Consider the following 19,337-nt stretch of genomic DNA (forward strand, 5'->3'; position numbering starts at 1 on the left):
TATCGGACACCTGATCGAGTTGCCTTTGTCCATCGCTATAAACCTGAAAGAACATCACAACCGAATCATCAATACACTGCTACCCCCACATTAACTAATGTTGAGGATGGGGGGGGGGGGGGGTAAGTATAAACCATGGGCGTACTGTATGGCTCCAAAAGCTTGAATGACGCAACTGTATTGGTCCGCCCTGCCCCACGGAATTCACATGCTACCTGTCGCACATCGTGTATGTCCAATTCCCCGCTCCAAAACTACACACCTGAGTATTCGAGCACCCAAATAACACCCTAGACTAGAGGCAGGCTACACACCACTATTAGCAATGGTGGGAAAGCTTGAAATCTGTATATTAAAACCAGAGATTATGGTTGGAAACTAAGGCATGAATTTTATGAAATCAGTTTGAAATAGAAGAAAAGTAATAATTCCTCCGTTTAGAGCATATTAAAAATCAAGTTCCTTGACTTTACACAGATAGGACAGCCTCTTTGAGCTGGACATGTAAGCATCATAGCACATTGTACACATTAACCATCTGTAACTTCTATGTCATCGTAGAATTTAAAGATTCTTCAGACCATTAGAAATAATATACTGCAGGTCACTGGAGCTAGATTGTTTATCGGATCAGAACTTCAGAACTGAACATTATTCGATTTGACATTTTGTAACATATCAAAGTCAGGATCATTCATTTGCTGAAAATCTCTGTCTGACAGTTTTAGGTTGGACAAAGAGACATGTTATCACATAGATTTTTTGTCAAAGTATGAAAAATGTATATGTACGTTAGAAGGCATGTATTATACAACAGGTTAGGAACATAGTTATGTTGATCAGGGAATTGCTGAAATGTGTGTATTTGTGATGAATTTAAAGGCTTCGTAAAACTTGAAATAGTTAAGATTGTTATTCCTTTTACAGAAATGTCAAAAGAAAATGTACATCTACCTCTCAGCAGACAAAATGTGATGACACAAGTGATCACTATTATAGAAGAGAATATTCCAGAGGTAAGAATCACTATCATAGAAGAGTAAAGTGATATCAGTCAGGGCTCTTGATCTGCCAGATTTGGGACCGATATTCGGCCCCATTCCCAATGCAAAATAGTATCTTTTTTCCCAATTTAGACACCAAGATTTCCCAATTCTAAGGAAAACACCCCAGGCCCCAGTCCCAAAATGGGGTGTGAGAGCCCTGTCCGTATTCGCATAAATTTGGAGTGAATACCACATGATGTACAATTATTTTGTAAGCATTGTAACATAGCATTAAGGGAACAAAATGATAAGGATGGAATGATTTGTCATTGACTCTCAAAGATTAACTTTATATTTTCAGTTGGAGGGACTGGATATCAGTAATAATCGGCTGATATCATTAGAGAATTTGTCAAAATTGACGAAGATATGTCCTAATATTGGAAGAGTCAACCTTGGTAAAAACTCGGTAAAAACTTTTTCATAAATATCTCTCCATAGTACAGTCGAACCTCTTTACTCGGAACTTGTATAACTTAAAGACTGTGTTTAATTTGAAGCATTTTGTCAGACCCTGCCAAACTTTACACAAAATGTTCTAGCTAACTTAAATTGAATACTCAGTTATCTTGAAGTTTTCTCATGGTCCTGCCAAGTTTAAATAACAAGCTTTGACTAGTTTGATTTCTATTTTCAATTTACAAAGTTATTATAGAAATGTCAGAAACTCTCACTGTTTCATTCCATAGTGATTACTGTAACAGGTATTATAGCTATATTTCTAGATAATTGGATGTGGTTCATTTGTTATGTGTGAAGTATAATTTAGCATTAGTTGAACAGTGTTTAGTATAGAAGTATAGATATAGATACAGTATTACCTCCCTTTACACACTCACAGGTGCGGCACCTTGATGAATTGGACAAAGTGAAAGACTGGAAACTTGTGGAACTGATGCTGGATGGAAATGAGCTTTGTGATAAGTTTGAAGATCAAGCAGCATACATTAGGTAATAGCTGACCCTGACACTCTTGACCGAGGCTCGCTTGACCTTGGCTTGATTGACCGGGGCATGCTTGATCTCTGGAGGCTGTTGGTAAGGTAGTATAGTCAGATGGTTAGGTGTCTGGCCCTAGTAGTCACGGATGGTTATTTTATGGTGACTGCTTTAAGTGGAGGTGATGCAGATGAGTTCTGATGGTCAGATGCAAAAAAGACTCATTACCAATCTATAGAATTGTATCAATTTGCAGTGCACTAGTTTACTATCAAAATTTTTAAAAAATGAAATGCTTTTTGGTGAAAATAAAGGTACATGGATACACGTTCTGAAGCCTAGAAATTATAGAAGCAATATTTGGCATGCCTGTTACAGAAAAACTCCAAAAAATCTCTTTACATGGTAGTTATTTTGTATTGGCCATCACCAGGTGTGTTAAGTCAAGGTTATAGTCAATGGAACAGTAGGGTAATATCAATAAGGTTCAATGCAAAAATGTTGTCACTGACATTATCATAATATGTCAAACCAAATCTGAGATGTTTTATTTTATGATTTTTAACTTAACATTTTCACCAAAGACACTTAGTATTAGATCACTATGGCACAATGTGATGGAAATTATTTATTCTTTGTCCATATCTAGACTTTGTCTGGTTTACAATATGGCACTTTATCTTTATATAATATACATGTATGATAGGTACTCATAAAACAATGTAGTATAATTAAAGTATAATCTCTATATATAGAATATTGTAGTCCTGAGAGCAAATATTAATCATGCTTTTGTATCAAGCAAGTGTTTCTTATATTAAGTGGAATTTACACACAAGGTGCCACAACACATAGCCAGAGCAACAAGTTGGAAAATTTTATGCTGTATATAAGGAATGAATGAAATCAAACATAAGCGATATTATCATAGAGATGACTCAGGTTTATCTGTAACTAATCTATAGATACAAATATCTCTGATTGATAAGCAATATCTGGAGTATCTACATGTAAATGTAATTTTTAAAGTACATGATGTTATAACAAAACCACTGTTTTTACCAGAAACATAAAATTTTGGTATTGGCCTCAATTGCAATGTTTCAAGATGGATTTTGATTGCAGTGGATTATGATATGCTATCAAACAAGGAAGGCACGTAAAACTGAATCCAGTCTGTTTTCCGTCATCAATGGTGCCCTTAAACTGATTCTTTTGTGGCCATACTTGTACAATTTTATAGAAATTTTAAATGACCTGCTAGATTTATAACTAGGAAGGACTTTGGTACAGAACTCATATCCTTCTAGTTTCACATTGTCAGGCCTTCCTAATTATTCCAGATTTCTTTCTTTGTGTCATCTCTGGAGACTTTGGTTGACTTTTGAACATCTTTTCAATTAAAGTTGAAAGAATTTTTTTTTTCTCAGGACAACTATTATGCCTTGGCTTCATTATGATATGATTATCATTATTCCTATCACCAGTATTTCTTTTGGATGATAAATGTGTAATTCCTTAGGGTGCCTTGTAGTCACTATCATCATTTCCTTTTTCATCTCAATTTGATGAAGATATCACTTACTGTTATGGTGACCCACAACTTACCACCATAGTGGTGTGATCTGTCTGTAGTAATTTCTTGATCTATACATAGTCCTTCTGTATTAAAGACTTTAAAGTTGACCCACTACTTACCATCAAAGTGGTATGATCTGTCAAAAGAAATTTCTTGATCTTTCACTATATGCTTATATTAATGGAAACTATGCCCTTCAAGAATATTTTGGTAGGTTCTGGAAATCCATGATTGGTTGTAAAGATATTACCATTTTTCTTCTACTTACTCTGCTGGTGTTCCCTCTCTTTAAGAATTTCCCTATCTCAAGATTCTTCTCATTGGTTACATATTTTGTTTAATCAAGAGGATCTGTGTTCATATTTTAAAAAAAAAATGAAAACTGAAATGGTTTCAAATGAAAGTATGCAAACAAGGCATATACATTGTATGAAAATTGGAACATTCTTTTTTTGTGATGTTTGAATTCACTCAATTTGATGGTTTGATTTTGTAAAAATGATCATTTAAATTCTTTCACAAACCCAAAACTGAAGAAAGGTGGTTTTGAGTATTATTAATTTGAAGAATACTGTAAACAAGCTACACTGACTTGTAATATCTGAAACAAGGATCTATTAAACAAAAACAAAAGCAAGAAATCTTATTTTTGAAATTGCATAGTACTCCAGAGTTGAAGGTGTACTGTTGGAAGTTTGAGGGTTTTAATAACCAGTGTCATAACATATGTTATAAGCAAACAACAAAATTATGTTTTGTATTTGACCTTTTTTTCTGTTTGTATGTGTTTTAGAAATCATTGTGCTTGTATTAGTATTCTCCAACTTGATGATACCTCAGAAAGGAGTTATCTCCCTTGAATGAAAAGCTCTCGTTTGAATTGAGATGGAGGTGCCTTGTGACACAGGTCTGTCACCGATGACGGGTAAGATCTCCCAAAGGGAGGCAACCTAGGACAGGGGCAGCTGGCACTCGGCTCAACAGCAGTATCTAAATCATTTGTTGACCATGAATGATAACATGGATATATGGCAGAGCTATTTATAGTTCTCAGCTCAGAATTTGTAGATAGGCGTCAATAGCCTGTTATCAGTGATACACTACTTCTGTTTACTTCATTGTAGACTTCTGTGGAATCACTGTATCTATGTAGGTAATTGTGATAGGTTTAAGGCAATGTAGGAATCCCAGTGTGAGATACATATATATATATATGTATGTAGGTAATAGATTAGGTAGGGACTAGAGTTGGAGTCACATGATGGATCAACTGTCATTTAGGAACATACATTTAGCATAAGGATCTTGTTAACAGTTTTATTAGGTTAGTTATTTTGATTTTAGATCGGGAAGGAATCATACTAGAAACTGCCTGGCTATACTGCTGTTGATTTGGAATACCTCCAGAGAGCAAAATTTCCAAAAACAATAATGTGCTGCACATACACACCTTGATTATATAATTAATCCATTTTATCAATATTGAAAAAAGAGCAAAAAAAAAAGAAAAAGGAAAAATACTTAAGAAACATTTCCTTTTGGTTATTCAAAATTACTGATACCCTAAAATCTTGTATACAAGATCATCTTAGGTGATCTCCTTCTTATATTGAACCAGTCCTTTGATTAACTGAAGAAAATATGACACCTCTTAAATACTGCCCTGTAGGTGCATTGTCTGTTTACAGTACTAGACTCTCCTTATTCTGGTTTCAATTCAATGGTGTCACTTTGGTGTTATACTACAACCACTCCCAGTCAACTAGCTATCAGTAAATCTAAGCAATTCTATGCTTCAGTTTGACTTTCATTCTGTCACCAGAATTCTATGATGTCTGAGGTGAACCATCTTTACATATGGTGAAATCACTGGTGTATCTCTTGGTAGTCAGTTTTATCAGTATCTTCCTAGAGAGTTGTTCAAACTGACTTGAACTGGATTTTCCTGGTAACTATTCCATGGTGTAACTATTTAGGTTTAACTAGTATCTGTGTTATAACTGGATATCAGTATAAGATTATAGCTAGCTATTAGTTATAACTAAAGACAAGTCCCCAGTTGTGAAAGTATGGATGGTAGAATACTAAGTACACAAAGTGTCACTTTCACAACAACATTGATGCTCCCTCACTGTTAGCATATTATGGAAACAATTATTATAATGAAAGAAAGAATGAAATGCTTTGAAAATGCCCTCTGTACCATACTTACATTTCCTAGCAAATCTTATACATATTGTATATATTTCTAGCAGATAAAAATGAGAAATGTTTGAAAATAAAATAAATGTGCCTTGTTTGTTTTGTGGTATCATATCATGTTCTATAATATAACCAGTCAATGTTTTACCTGTAGAGGTACATCACATACTGTGTCAAACATCAACAAGTTTTTTGTTGGACTATATCACATAACAATGGTTTGTTTAGCAGAAACTGTACAGAATGAAAACACTTCTTTGCATTCAGTATTAGTTATATCAAGTTCTCCTCGGTAAATAATCTCATATTCAGGTTAGTAGTAAAAGTGACATAGGTAAAAAACAGATCCCAAATTTTTCCTTTCAATTTTTGCCTAAAATTAAGCTATGAAGTCAAATAAGATGTTAATGTATTTTACCATGAAGAAAACAAAATTAATCCACTGAACAATGGTAATTACCTGGTATTTATGATAGACAATAGTTAATGTTTGTTATGTAACCACCTGTGGCCTTTCTTGATTGTTACCATGTACAGATGTTATGTGAGTTTGACTTGATAGTAGATTTTAGTATTAACAATATTTTACAGAAATATTGTTTGAAAACATTTTATGTAAAAATAATCTACATACAATTTTACATTTGAATTGAGATTTCTTTTGCTTCTCAAAAGATTTAAGGTTGATTAGAAACCAGTTACTAATAATGATTTTGTAAGATGTTACATAAGTTTTATACTGTGTACAATGTAATCTGCCAGCAGAAACTGAACATGTTAGTGTGATCAATCTGTTTACATCATCCGTGTGAAATATCTATAGGGAAAGTCATGAAAAAAGAAAATGTTGACTATTATATTGATAGCTTTTATGTTCCAGTGCTGTACGGAAGAAATTTCCTAAAGTTATGAAGTTGGTAAGATTTCAAACTTTTTTCTTTAAATGTGTCCATTTTAGAATCTCTCTCACATTTACTCAAAAGGATAATATATCCATCAAACTCTTTCTACTGAAAGGCTGAATGCTCGTAACAGTGGACGAAAAGCCTGTTAAGTTAATTCTCTATCTTTATTCAATTCTAGATCACATTTAATCAAGATTCTGTTTATTACAGAATTCAAATTGATACAATAGTGGTACTGTATTTCATGTGTGTCATAAGATATCTGTGATATGGGTGCATTCCAAAATTTGTAGCATATTACTGTATTGTAGGGAGTTAAGGGCCACCCTTGTCCATCACATGGTGAGTTATACCAAAGTTACTCTGTGTGATGTGAGAGGTTAATCCATCTTTAAGATTTTAGGTCATCTGACCAGACCAGTCAAGATAGCCTATTGCTGTTGTGTGCTGTCAGTTGCTTTCTGTAAACTTTTCCTGTAAAACGCTACTCCTTTTTAATGCCCAAACATACTTCAATTATATATAATCAGAAACATTATTTGAAGTGTGGAATCATTTCTTAAATTTAGAAAGTTGATTCAATGCCAAGGGAGCTTGGGATTGTGCCCGAAAAGGGAAGTTAGACAATGTTTTGCTTTAAAATGCTACCTTCTTCTTAATGCCGGGGTAGATTTAAACCAAACATGGGGAGTGGTAATGGTATCAAACATGAATGAAGTGATCCTGAGATTGTCCTGACCAAATCTTGTTTTTCAGTTTGGTCCATAACTTATCTTGAGCAAATAGTCTGCTTCTCAAGTTTCATTCACACCATTTAGAAAAATATTGGGAGTTTAATTTGTTAAGGAAAAGAAACATTTTTTTTCATCCTGATCAAAATTTCAACCACAGTAACCATTTTGTAACGTGATTAAGCAATTATTTTTCATCAATAGAATCTACCATTTATGAGTTTCTGATACTTTTAAGGAATTCATCAGATTGGTTAGACAACCATTCACAAATTTTGTGGTCTGTCCATCAATCCATTTGTCGAATGTCAGATGATGGTTAAGGACTATGGTCCTGTTGATATATTTAGATATTATACAACAGTCAGTCAACTAATTCAAAAGTGATCTGTGTCATTTAATCCATTTTATCTATGAAAAACTCCCCAGTTAAATAATTCGTGTCAAAAATTAAAAATAAAAAAAAAAAAAATAAATTCATATTTCATTTTTTGCAGTAATCTCATCTTAGTACTTTCATGCTGAAAGTATTGAGGTAAATTATTTTTGATGTAATTAAAAATTTCTGTACATTATTTGAGGTGATTATTATGAATGCACAAATTCATCATTAGGCTTATTTGCTAGAAAGTGATGATGTACTATAAGTTGATTGTTCCAATTTTTAAAATTTGTTTACAGTAACATTACTTTTTAGCCCACCATCTATTCAGATTGCTCTGCGTCATTGGTCCGTTCATAAATAATTTTTGTTTTTCTTGTGAAGTACTGGATGGATCTTTCTCAAATTGCATATATAGTTTCCCCTTGGTCCATAGTTGTGGCTGTTTAATTTTTGGGGCTGATAAAAAAATACAAAATGACCCACAAGCAGCAATATTGAATTTTGACTTGGAAAGTTTGTTTTCACTGTTTCTTAAGAGCTACTCTATAGATCTTTCTCAAATTTCATGTATAGGCTCATTTAAGTCCCTAGTTGTGTGTTTGAGGTTTGGACTGATCAGAAAAACAAAATGGCTGACAGGTAGCTATCTTGGATTTTGCCCAGTAAAGATTGTTATCGCTATTTTCTAAGATGTACTGCATAGATATCTCTCAAATTTCATACGCAAGTTACCTTTAGTCTTTCCTTGTGCTCATTTGATTTTGGGACTGATCAGAAGAAAAATATTACTTCAAGACAGCCATTTTGGATTTGGCAGGTAAAGAATATCATTGCTATTTCTGCAAAGGAATGTTCAAATGTCTTCTCATTAAGAGCAAAAACAGAGTAGAAAAGAGAAAAGAAGTTAAAAGATCCAACTTTCAAACAGCACATAAAGATCAAACAATGGTGGGTGCCAAAATCCCTTTGGGATCTCTCATTTACATAAGAAGTCCCTTGTCCTCTATAATCATTTGATGCACTCAATTTTATTATCACCACTATAGTCAACATGAATAAAAATCTATAGTCTATTAATAAGTGTTGTTACATATTTATAACTTTGTCATTTTAATAGGATGGACACGACCTTCCGCCCCCAATAACCTTTGACCTGGAGACAAGTACAGAATTACCTGCCACTAAAGTAAGAATGATATAAAGACGATGTTATTTGCTTCTGTATGTTTATTTACATTCTGCTTCCCTTAGCCTTCTTAAAAACATAATCCTGGAATTTCAGTGACATTGAATTGGTGTGCAAGTCTTGACCTAGAAACATAAATATACAATAATCATTATTTCTTTTTTTCCCCAATTTTTGTTATCCAGGGCAGTTTTTTCTTAAATGCAGAGATCCAGGATGTTTTGGTGAAATTCCTAAAAGAATATTTTACAATATATGACTCTGACAATCGTCAGCCATTGACTGCAGCTTACCAAGAGGAGGTTAGTGAAATAGACCTATTAAAGTACACATTAGAGATTATGACAAAGGGTACAAGTGCTTGTAAATATGATAGTGAAAAAATAAACAAACTTTATAATACAGTATCACTACACATTGAAGCAAGATAACATGGTGTTGGAGGGAAGATGATATTTTGTGTCCGACAGCTTTAGGAAATATTTATAATTTTATATTGACGATACTTTCTTTTATATTTATAGGCTATTTTTTCCTTGTCAGCTTCAAAAAACAATTCATCAGATCATTGGTAAGTGGAGTAAGACTTTATAGACTTCATAGCAGATCATTGGTCTATCTGACCCTACTTAAACCATACAGAAATAAGACACATGTAGAAAGATGCTCAAGTGAAATGTATTGAATATATCATATGGTGTATTACTTTTGTCTTTCATCTTTTCTCTCATGATCTGAAGTGATTTGAATTTGATTCAGAATCCAGTTGACTATACAATACAAAGGTATCTGGTGTGGTTGTGAATGTAGATCCTGATTAATTATGCCGTTATACATAATAAGCTTTGAAAAGTAAAATTCTTATTGCATGTTAATTAACATGTTTAATTAACATGTTTAATTACCTATTCCACTGTTTTGATGTTAAGTTCTTATGTTTCAGGCAAGCAGGTCTGCAGACATACTTTCCAGAGAGTAGAAATCTGCTGCGAAAATCACGAGATCCAAGTAAGGAAAAAGAGATTTCAAGAACTCCCAAATCAAAGTTTTGGACAAAAAAACCAATAAATTAGAATAATTTATTACAGTCACTGTTTCCAAGAGGTTAACAAGCTCCAGCAGTAAATTTTAGTGGATATAAGAATTGTTTTTATCCCTGTGTCATTATTTAAATTCAGAGGTCAAACAATAGTAGAATATTATGCATCTACTGTCTCTTTTATTTTCAGTGTAGCTTTTGATATTGATTTTTGTGTCCATATTTTCAGGTCAGAAGCAGCGAGTGTTGATGCGTGGCAAACTGAATGTTGTGTCGAAGCTGTGTCTGTTGCCGAAAACTACGCATGACTACAATTCATTTGTGGTGGATGTTGACCATGCTTCTGTAAGTACAGTGTAAATGTAGGTATCAAATGTTTAAATTTAACTAGGATGATCACAGCTGTCTAATCATTATCTCAATGGTTCAGGTCTTTTATGAAGATTTGTTTCAGATTTAATTCACATTTAATGTTTTAGTTAGTGTAATAGTACAGATTGAAAATGTGATCAGATATGTATATATGACAGATACTAATAGACTACTTTCAAATTGAAATGATCCTAAATATTTACGCTGAAGTCTAAAACTTGTGGAAAAGAAGTATTACAAAAAATGTCAGTATTGATGAGATTTCAAATGAAACAAACAATTGACCTTTATTTACTTTCGAAGTTCGTATATTGAAAATTATTGTTAATTTTCCTTTCAGACTACCCTCCTCAGCTTCACAGTAATGGGAGTCTTTAAAGAAGGTGAGTTTTGAATTAAAATTTGTTGTTTAGACAATGTCTAGGGATAGGAAGAATCACAGAGATAGAAAACTTATAACCTACAAACCAACTGTTGATAGTTAAAATCTTATTTGAAAGTAGTAAGTTGTGTATGGAGTTAGTGTTTCCTCAAGAAATTAAGTGTAATGACTTCCGTTGGTGGTATGACAGATTAATTAGAATTTCTCTTGAGATTATGAGATGCTGAACAGATTTGAGGACTGTCATTGTACAAATGAAGGAACAAAATATTTATTTCAATTTTTTGTAAACTTAATTATCTCACAACGTTTTGTTTGAGAAGCTGTATTGTGCTATATTTGTTTTGTTTTTTCTGATGTTTTAGCTGACGAACGTTCCGATCGACAACCAGTGAGGGCATTCAGCCGTCGTTTTATAGCCCTGCCCAGAGGTCAGGGGTATGTGAAGTTTTACTATAATATACAACAATTTTAAAAGGGTCCTTGTCTGGTTATTCAAGCCCACCATCATCTTGGATTTTTAGGTCACTGATCACCTTTGTCAGATGTTGTTTATCCAGCGTCTGTGCATCATGTGTTGTGCACCTGTAAACTTTGAACATTTTTGACATCCTCTCAAAAACTCATGAATTGATTCAATGAATGTAAGACACCCACAGGGGCAGGAGAGGCTGGGCCAAAAGGGTCAGTCAAATTGACTCAAATTTCAAAAATCTTCTCTACACCCAGATTTGGTAGAATCAAATGCACTTCAAGTATGGAAGTGTCTTAAAGGTGCCTTGTCTAAATTGTGAATTTCATGGCCCTAAGGTTTCACATTTCTCCCTTGGGAGGGGGTAAAGTTTACTGTAGTTTCTATAGGAAATATAGATTTTTGAGCATAATTTGTTTAATTTCCAATGGCAATATTTCAAACTTGGTTAGAATTATGAACGAAGGATGAGGGCTTGATGGTATGCCCATATTGGTCCAGACATGACCCCAAGGGGCTGATAGGCATTGCCAAAAGTGGTCAAATTGACTCATATTTCAAAAATCTTCCTTTGAACACCCAGATATGATAAAATCATTTAAATGCTCATGGGTGGAAGTGTCTTAAGGTGGGTTACCAAAATCGTAAATTTCATGGCCCCAGGATCTCATGTTTCCTAGTGGGAAGGGGGTAAAGTATATTGTAGTTTGAATAGGCTGATAGGCGGGGCCAAAAGTGGTCAAAATGACTTAAATTTAAAAAATCTTCTAAACACGCAGTTCATCCTCAATACTCCCGGAGTTACGATCACTTTCCCTCTCTGCATTCCTGAAACATGTCATGTAAAATCTAGGTTCAATGTGGGACACCTTGTGGACAAGGCAAAAAGACTACTTTGATCCTTGGATGTACATCAATTGAATCTCGAGGTCACATAACGGTATATTGTAATGGCTTTTAAGTTGTAACATTCAAAAGGAGGGTATTAGATTGGGATTTGTAAGTTCTTTTTCTCCAGGAACCAATCAAATTACTTCTCTTGTGCCTTCAATTTCGCTCCCTATTGTATCAAGGATGCACCCAGTTTATGATAGAATCAAATGCCCTTCATGGACAGAAGAGTCTTAAGGTACTTTACCAAAATTGACACTGGCTTACTATCATCAATGTCACCATTTCTTTTTCACAACACTTGAAAGGTACTGACTGGATCGCTCTCAAATTTCATATGTACCTTCCCCTTCTTCTCTAGTTGTACATGTTTGATTTTGGAACTGATCAGAAAAGCAAAACGGCTGTCAGATAACCATCTTGGATTTGGCAATTGAAGGTTATTATCATTATTTTTGCAAAGGAATAATCAAATTTGATACCATTAAGAGCAAAAACAGAAGAGAAGGGAAAAGATCCAACTTTTAAAGATCAAATAAAGTTAAAGCTATGTTGGGCACCAAAATCCCTCTGGGATTTCATATCTTTTAAAAATTACCTTCTCTAACTTTGCTTTCAAGACATGAAAACTACATAACAATGCTAAGATGTCACTGTTCTTGTTGACAGTATGGTGATCGCCAATGATATGCTGACAGTGACAAATGCTTCACCTAGCCAAGCACAGGTATGTGATGGATACAAATTAGCCTCAATTATAAGGACTCAATCTAAAGGAAACTTTTAATCAAAAGATATCAATGAAAACTTCTTAATTATTGTGGTCTTTTTAAGAAATTAAGTCAGTTCTGTGATAAGATGTAATGTGAAAGGTTTATTTTCATTTGTGGTTAATCAAAAATTACTATTTCAATGGCACTTGGTTTCGTTGATATACATATGGCTCTATAAATCTACATATATTTTGATTAACGGTTTGTGGACATACAGATTTGTCAATGAAAATAAATCCCCAATGAAAATCAACTGTAGAGTATAGTGCTTTTGAAATTGGTTTCTTGACAGCACTATTAACTAGCCGTAAAATCTTTCAGCTGAAGTTTTGTAATTTCTTCATTCTTCAGATGTAGTTAAGAAAAAATTCATTAAGGTAGTTGTTATTTTGAATTTCAGGCAGCCTTTAAGAACCCTGCCCCAACTCCCTCATCAAGTCCTGTGCCTGACACAACTCCTGCTGCACCGTTTCATCCAGCAGGGCCAAGCCTTACTCCTGAGCAACAACAGATGGTGCAGAGCTTTTCTGCACAGTCGCAGATGAACCTAGAGTTCTCAGTCAAGTAAGTGAACATATACACAACATAATAAAGCAATATGTGTACAATATCAAACTCAATGAATGAAATTGAAAGCTTAACATTGGCTCATAAAAGTGTTTATTTTTTTGTCGCATTCTTTCATTATATGTTATCAACCCTTAAGCTTACCTTTTATCTTCATATTGTACAGTTGTTTAATTTGGTGGTGCAAATATTTCCTGGTTGTCTAGGTTTGGTCTAGTTCATGAGGATTAAATTTTGCACATGTGTAATCATAAGTACCATGTATACAGACATAAGATATATATTTTTGTGATTTCGACCTACTGTAAAAATGGATAATCAGTTTTGTGATAATTTTGATGACTACGAAAATAACAAATGTAAATCGCATGTGAATATTACCAAATACACAGTGCAGTTGCCTTCTGTTTTAATAAATCATTAATGTTGTTATCATGAGTTATCAATATAAAATTTCCAAAATATTCATGGATTTACATATATTTAATAGATGTCTGGAGGAACATCACTGGAATTATGATGTTGCAGGTCAAGCGTTCCTCACTCTACAGGTATGTACTTTAAAATTTCACATATTGTTGGTGGGGATCATAGATATGGAGTTAACTGTATCATCTGTTGTGATAAACACTAACAGGTGTCAGTGGAGAGATGTCATTGCTGAATAATAATGAACTAATGAAGGAAAATAACAAAGTAAACTGCTTCCTCAGTGGAGTTCATTGAGTATTACCTATATAGAGATAAATGTGTTCAGTTGTCATGTGAAAAATTGTAAGTGTGCAAACACCTTATATGCCCTCTATTGGAGACATTCTGATGTATTAGAATTACTTCCCTTTGTTTCACTCGATCAATGACTTAACGCTAGGGATGCAACTGCTTCTGCTTGAATATATGGTGCAAGAGTTCCCAGATGCATGCTGTCTTGAAAAATCTGAAGGCATGTAGCATCAAGTGGAATCAGTCAGCTGAATTTTAACTGAGGAACATTTTCACAGGGCACGGAGGTTGCTCATTGTCAATTTAGCTAAATTTTACATGAATTATCATCACAAATCACAGATTTTAAATTTGTTAATTTTGACTTTTTGAATCACTTTCTTTCATTTTTGGGACCGTAAAACAAACACTTCATTTTTGGAAGAAAATTACAAAAAAAGAAAGAAATGAAGCCCCCTCTTATTGAAGCAGATAAATTATCCTAGAATATTTTTCTTTCCAAGTATTGTCTAAAAAACCTTTAAAACAAGGCCAGATAAACATTATCAGCCATTTTTCAAAGCTTTCTTTTTTTTAATTTTATTTTTATTTTTTATTTATTTATTTTTTTTTTTTTTTGCTATTATTCTGTTTTTTTGTTGTTTTTTTTTGTTAATATCTCATTAGTTCTGTTGTTGTATAGCTTGTTCTCATTGTTGTGGCATAACTTACTTTAATTGATCAAGATGTACATGGCAGGTGTCGCCAATGAAGTGGAAGACACTTACTTTTCCTGAACACCTGGTCTGATTCTCCTTGTACATTTTCATGAGTCTCCGTGTAAATCTTTCTTTTGTTTGTGAGTTTGGTGTGTGATTTTGTTGACTTTTTGGTATTTTCTATTATGTTTTGATGACAGAGGAAATTTATTTCCAAAAAATGCCTCATCTTGAGATAAGAAAAGAACGAATGATACATGAAAATGGATTATTTCCTGTTTCACTTATGTTAACATCTGTGAAAAGGGAAAAGAAATTTTTCTGCTCTTATATTACATTCTGAAACTTTAAACTTTTATAAAATTGTTACCTCAACAAAAATTAGATTATGGAGAATTTGACCACCAGACTTTGATAAACTCTTAAGATTGGACTGTTTCTATAAAAAGACATGGAAATATATTGAACAAGAACACTACAAATAACTATCACCCCTGTATTGTGAGTACTTTCAGTACTGTGATTAAAAATGATTTATGTTGTTTTTCTTTTATCAGAAAGAGAACAAAATTCCACCAGAAGCATTTGTGAAATGAACCAGTCCAGAGATGAGTGTGAAAAGATCTCAGAAAATCTTGCTCCAAGGCAGTTTACTGATTGAACATATAACTTTCTACACAGAACAGTAGCAAGCTATTTAATCCTGACACAAAAAACAAATCCAGCTTGGATTTATTTCACTGTTTTAGAAGAGACATAACTTAGGAGGAAATTCTAGTTTTTATCAAACAAGTGAACATGGTTGGATCTTCAGGCCAAGAGTACCACTTCAAGTATCACTGATTTGTATTGGATATGATATGTGTTACACAGACTCTGTTTTAGGCCCAATAACCGACTGGCTACACAGACTCAGGTTTAGGCCCAATAACCAACTGATTACACAGACTCTGGTTTAAAGACTTCAGTCAGTCTGCCTATACAGACTGGTTGAACAGACAGTTTGCTAAAGAATCACATTGAGATCAGACTTAAACATTGCTAGAGACATTCAAATTACTACAATGACAGTTTTCTTCAGAGGAAAAAAGTAATTCCATCCATATAAACAACTTGCTGTTGACTTTCCTCTGTGGTCACTTTCATCAGTTACATACCTGTAGTACTCTGTGACTCTTAGTACAGCTCAGATCGGAAGGGCAGTACATAATGTACCTACTTTTAAAACCTGGTGGTATACAGGCATGTGATAATCTAGTCTGAATCTTAGTCATGCTATACGCTCCTCATTGGTTAAAATCACCAGGGATGATGTCTGATTGGGTTGAACCACCAGGGATGATGTCTGATTGGGTTGAACCAACAGGGATGATGTCTGATTGGTTAGAACAATCAGGGATGATGTCTGATTGGTTAGAACCACCAGGGATGATGTCTGATTGGTTAGAACCACCAGGGATGATATCTGATCAGTTAGAACCACCAGGGATGATGTCTGATTGGTTAGAACCACCTGGGATGATGTCTGATTGGTTAGAACCACCAGGGATGATGTCTGATATATCATCAAAATTATTATTTTCAAAATGTTTTTTTGAACATTCATGTTGTTTATGAAATATGGTAATTTTAAAACCCTAGATATGGGTAATAAATATTACATATTGTACATTTTCATAGAACAAAACTGTGGTTTGATAGTGTAAACTGTGTGTGATACATGTTATAAATTATTGACTGGATGGATGTTCTTGGGCTTTCTGGTAAGGGATATACTTGTAAATACTTTGTCAAGTCAACTGTTTATGAGCGATGATGGTTTTAGTATGTGCGAAATTTTATCATTGTAGATTTTATATTCCTGAAATTGTATTTGTAAAAAACATTTGTTGTTAAAAAATAGTGATATTGGAAGAGGCCCAGAGAAATCATCATTTAAATTATCTAACGTTTCATTTCATGCAAGGAGTGCTACATCATAAAATCGGGGTTTTTTTTTTTTCCAAGAACTAAATGTAATAATGTATTTTTTAATAAGTGATATTATCTTATCTTGATACATTTTTATGTATTTTTGTATGGTCCATACTTTTAACATTTGATTCAAAATCCTTAATCAATTTCCACCAAAATGTCATATTTATTTTTCAATCATTGGAGGAAGAATACAATCTTTAAAAAATTCCCTGAAACTATGTCTTTTAAAAGATTTTGATTTAACATTTTCACTTTGATCAGCCATCATTTTTTAATTGGTTTTGAGGATAAAAATTATTACAGACAGGAAACGTATCAACATTCTTAATTACTGGAGAAGTAAAGGGACAGATATGTGCAAGTTTTGTGTCTTTTTTTGTGTGTAGTGTAGATATAATCTATCAAGCTCTTTGTTGTACAAATTACATGAAATATAAAACATTTTAATTGTTATAGGACAAGAATTTATTGTAATTATGAAAAATAAATTGGTGAGGTTGTAAGCCTGAGTATATGTCACAGCAGCTGTATGTGTTTTTGGGGATGAATATGGTGAGTGATTTGGTATGATTGGTGAAAGTATTTGTTTGAAGTCTGGAATCTTGAGGATAGAGGATGAGAGGGCTGTTGTTTGTTCAAAGATTTATAGAAAAGTACCATCTTTCCGTCAAAAAAAAAAAAAGATTTTCTGTATAGATTTGTCATATTATTTGTGAATTGTGTATTACTTCATAAATACCCTTATGATTCATGACATCAGACAAAATGTCAAGTTTTAATGTTTGATAATAAATATTTTCGTAGAAAACAACCAGTTGTCCATTGTTCATGTTTGTTGTTTTACTGTATAGAAACATTGTAATATTAAGTCTGAATTTTGATGGTTTGGGTCTTCTTGTGAATTCTTTGTTATTCCTTACAGAAAGATTGAAATATGAAGTCGGTATTTTGATGATTTTAGTCCATACAACATCTAGGTAGACCATACACATGGTAGAAAAGCTGGAAGGTGCTTAGTCATTTTGACATGATTAAAAGGTAGTTTTACAAATTTAAAGTATAGTTACATTTAGAAAATTAAAGGGAATCTATTACACTCATCTGTTGATTAAAAAAGATGTGATATAGAGATACAGTAAGATGACTGGTAATGGTCCTGGGCCATATCAGATTACCAAGGTTAAAATTATCACAGTTAAAAACCTTATGAATATTGGCGGCTAGAATGAAATGCTTTCAAGACTGAGTGACCCTTGCCAGTCTTCATGGTTACACAAGGTCAGATTACCGGTGATGAAATCTTCACACAGCTTGTTCTATTCAGGCCAAAAAAATGAGAAAGGTGGTCAAGGATTCTATTAGCTCACCCTCCCCCAAAAAGGCAAACAAGCTTATGCCATGGTGGTTGGCTGCTTTCTGTATGTCAACTTGCACCTTTAAATGGCATCTCAATCATCAAGTGTCCCAGGGTAATAAGGGCCTATAGCATGCTAAGTTGATGTTATACAAAGTCCATTGGAATGGATGACGTTGACTCACTTTCAAGGTTAATAGGATACTAAAATCTAAAATCATTTTCTCCATTCCCAAAAGACTCCAGTTTCATTATTTTACCTGCTACATATGCACTACCATATTTGGGATGAAGACAACGGTTCTTTTGCTCAGATAGAAGCCTTCAATTGAAATACCCCAGTAGCTTAACTAATCTCAACAAATGTTTGAATGTTTTATCGATTAATGTTTTGCTTATAATGATTGTATTGGAGTGACTATTGATAGTTCCATCACTATTTTCTATCCTTAAAACGTATCTTATCCTCAGAATTGCAATTGTTTGCCCCTGATTCATCAGAAGATGAAGTGGCTGTGAAACAACTAGAGAATAAATGGAATTTGTACAATGTATTTCAACTTTTTACTAATAATCGCAGCTTCTAGTCATGAATGAATGAACAGATTTTGACCAAATTTGATCAGGAGCATCTTTGCAGGTAGGGGAACTAGGCTTGTATAAATATTGGTTCTTGCCCCCCAGGGGCCAGAGTGTGGGGCCAAAAAGTGTAAAAAAGAATTCTTTAAAATCCTATTATTGATGTAGGAATGAATAGAATATTGCCCAAATTTGGTCTGAAGCATTTTTGGGTGAAGGGAAATCAGCCTTGTATAAACATTAGGCCTCTGCCTCCTGGGGTGGGGTCCATTGGGGGAAATAGAGCACAAACTTTAAAATCCTACTCTTCTTGCAGGGATGAATGAATATTGACCAAATTCAGTCTGAAGCATTCTTGGGTGAAGAGGAATCAATTTTGTGTAGATGTGTAGGGTCTTCGCCATTTGCGGCAGGGCCAATAGGGGACATGAAGTAAATTCTTTAAAATTCTACTCTTCCAATAGGAATGGATACTGCTCAAATCTGGTATGAAGCATTCTTGGGTGAAGAGGAATTATTTGTGTATAAACAGTGGAT

General features: G+C 33.7%; 1 protein-coding gene across 1 annotated transcript in view; it reads left to right on the forward strand.

Annotated features, from left to right (window-relative positions):
- LOC132562807 (nuclear RNA export factor 1-like) overlaps positions 1-17,678 on the forward strand; it is a 32,162-nt gene extending 14,484 nt beyond the window's left edge. The window contains exons 10-24 of the mRNA XM_060227578.1: positions 928-1,016; positions 1,348-1,455; positions 1,888-1,997; positions 6,647-6,683; positions 8,905-8,973; positions 9,159-9,275; positions 9,498-9,544; positions 9,917-9,981; positions 10,242-10,357; positions 10,725-10,767; positions 11,132-11,204; positions 12,799-12,856; positions 13,303-13,466; positions 13,960-14,020; positions 15,448-17,678. Of these exons, the coding sequence (XP_060083561.1) occupies positions 928-1,016; positions 1,348-1,455; positions 1,888-1,997; positions 6,647-6,683; positions 8,905-8,973; positions 9,159-9,275; positions 9,498-9,544; positions 9,917-9,981; positions 10,242-10,357; positions 10,725-10,767; positions 11,132-11,204; positions 12,799-12,856; positions 13,303-13,466; positions 13,960-14,020; positions 15,448-15,486 (1,196 nt within the window). The 3' untranslated portion in view covers positions 15,487-17,678. The remainder of the gene's footprint in view (positions 1-927; positions 1,017-1,347; positions 1,456-1,887; positions 1,998-6,646; positions 6,684-8,904; positions 8,974-9,158; positions 9,276-9,497; positions 9,545-9,916; positions 9,982-10,241; positions 10,358-10,724; positions 10,768-11,131; positions 11,205-12,798; positions 12,857-13,302; positions 13,467-13,959; positions 14,021-15,447) is intronic.
- Positions 17,679-19,337: the final 1,659 nt, after the last annotated feature.

Source organism: Ylistrum balloti, unplaced genomic scaffold (genome assembly GCF_031769215.1).
Source record: "Ylistrum balloti isolate Yb309-2 unplaced genomic scaffold, AGI_CSIRO_Ybal_v1 Utg371514, whole genome shotgun sequence".
NCBI classification, from domain to species: Eukaryota; Metazoa; Mollusca; class Bivalvia; order Pectinida; family Pectinidae; genus Ylistrum; species Ylistrum balloti.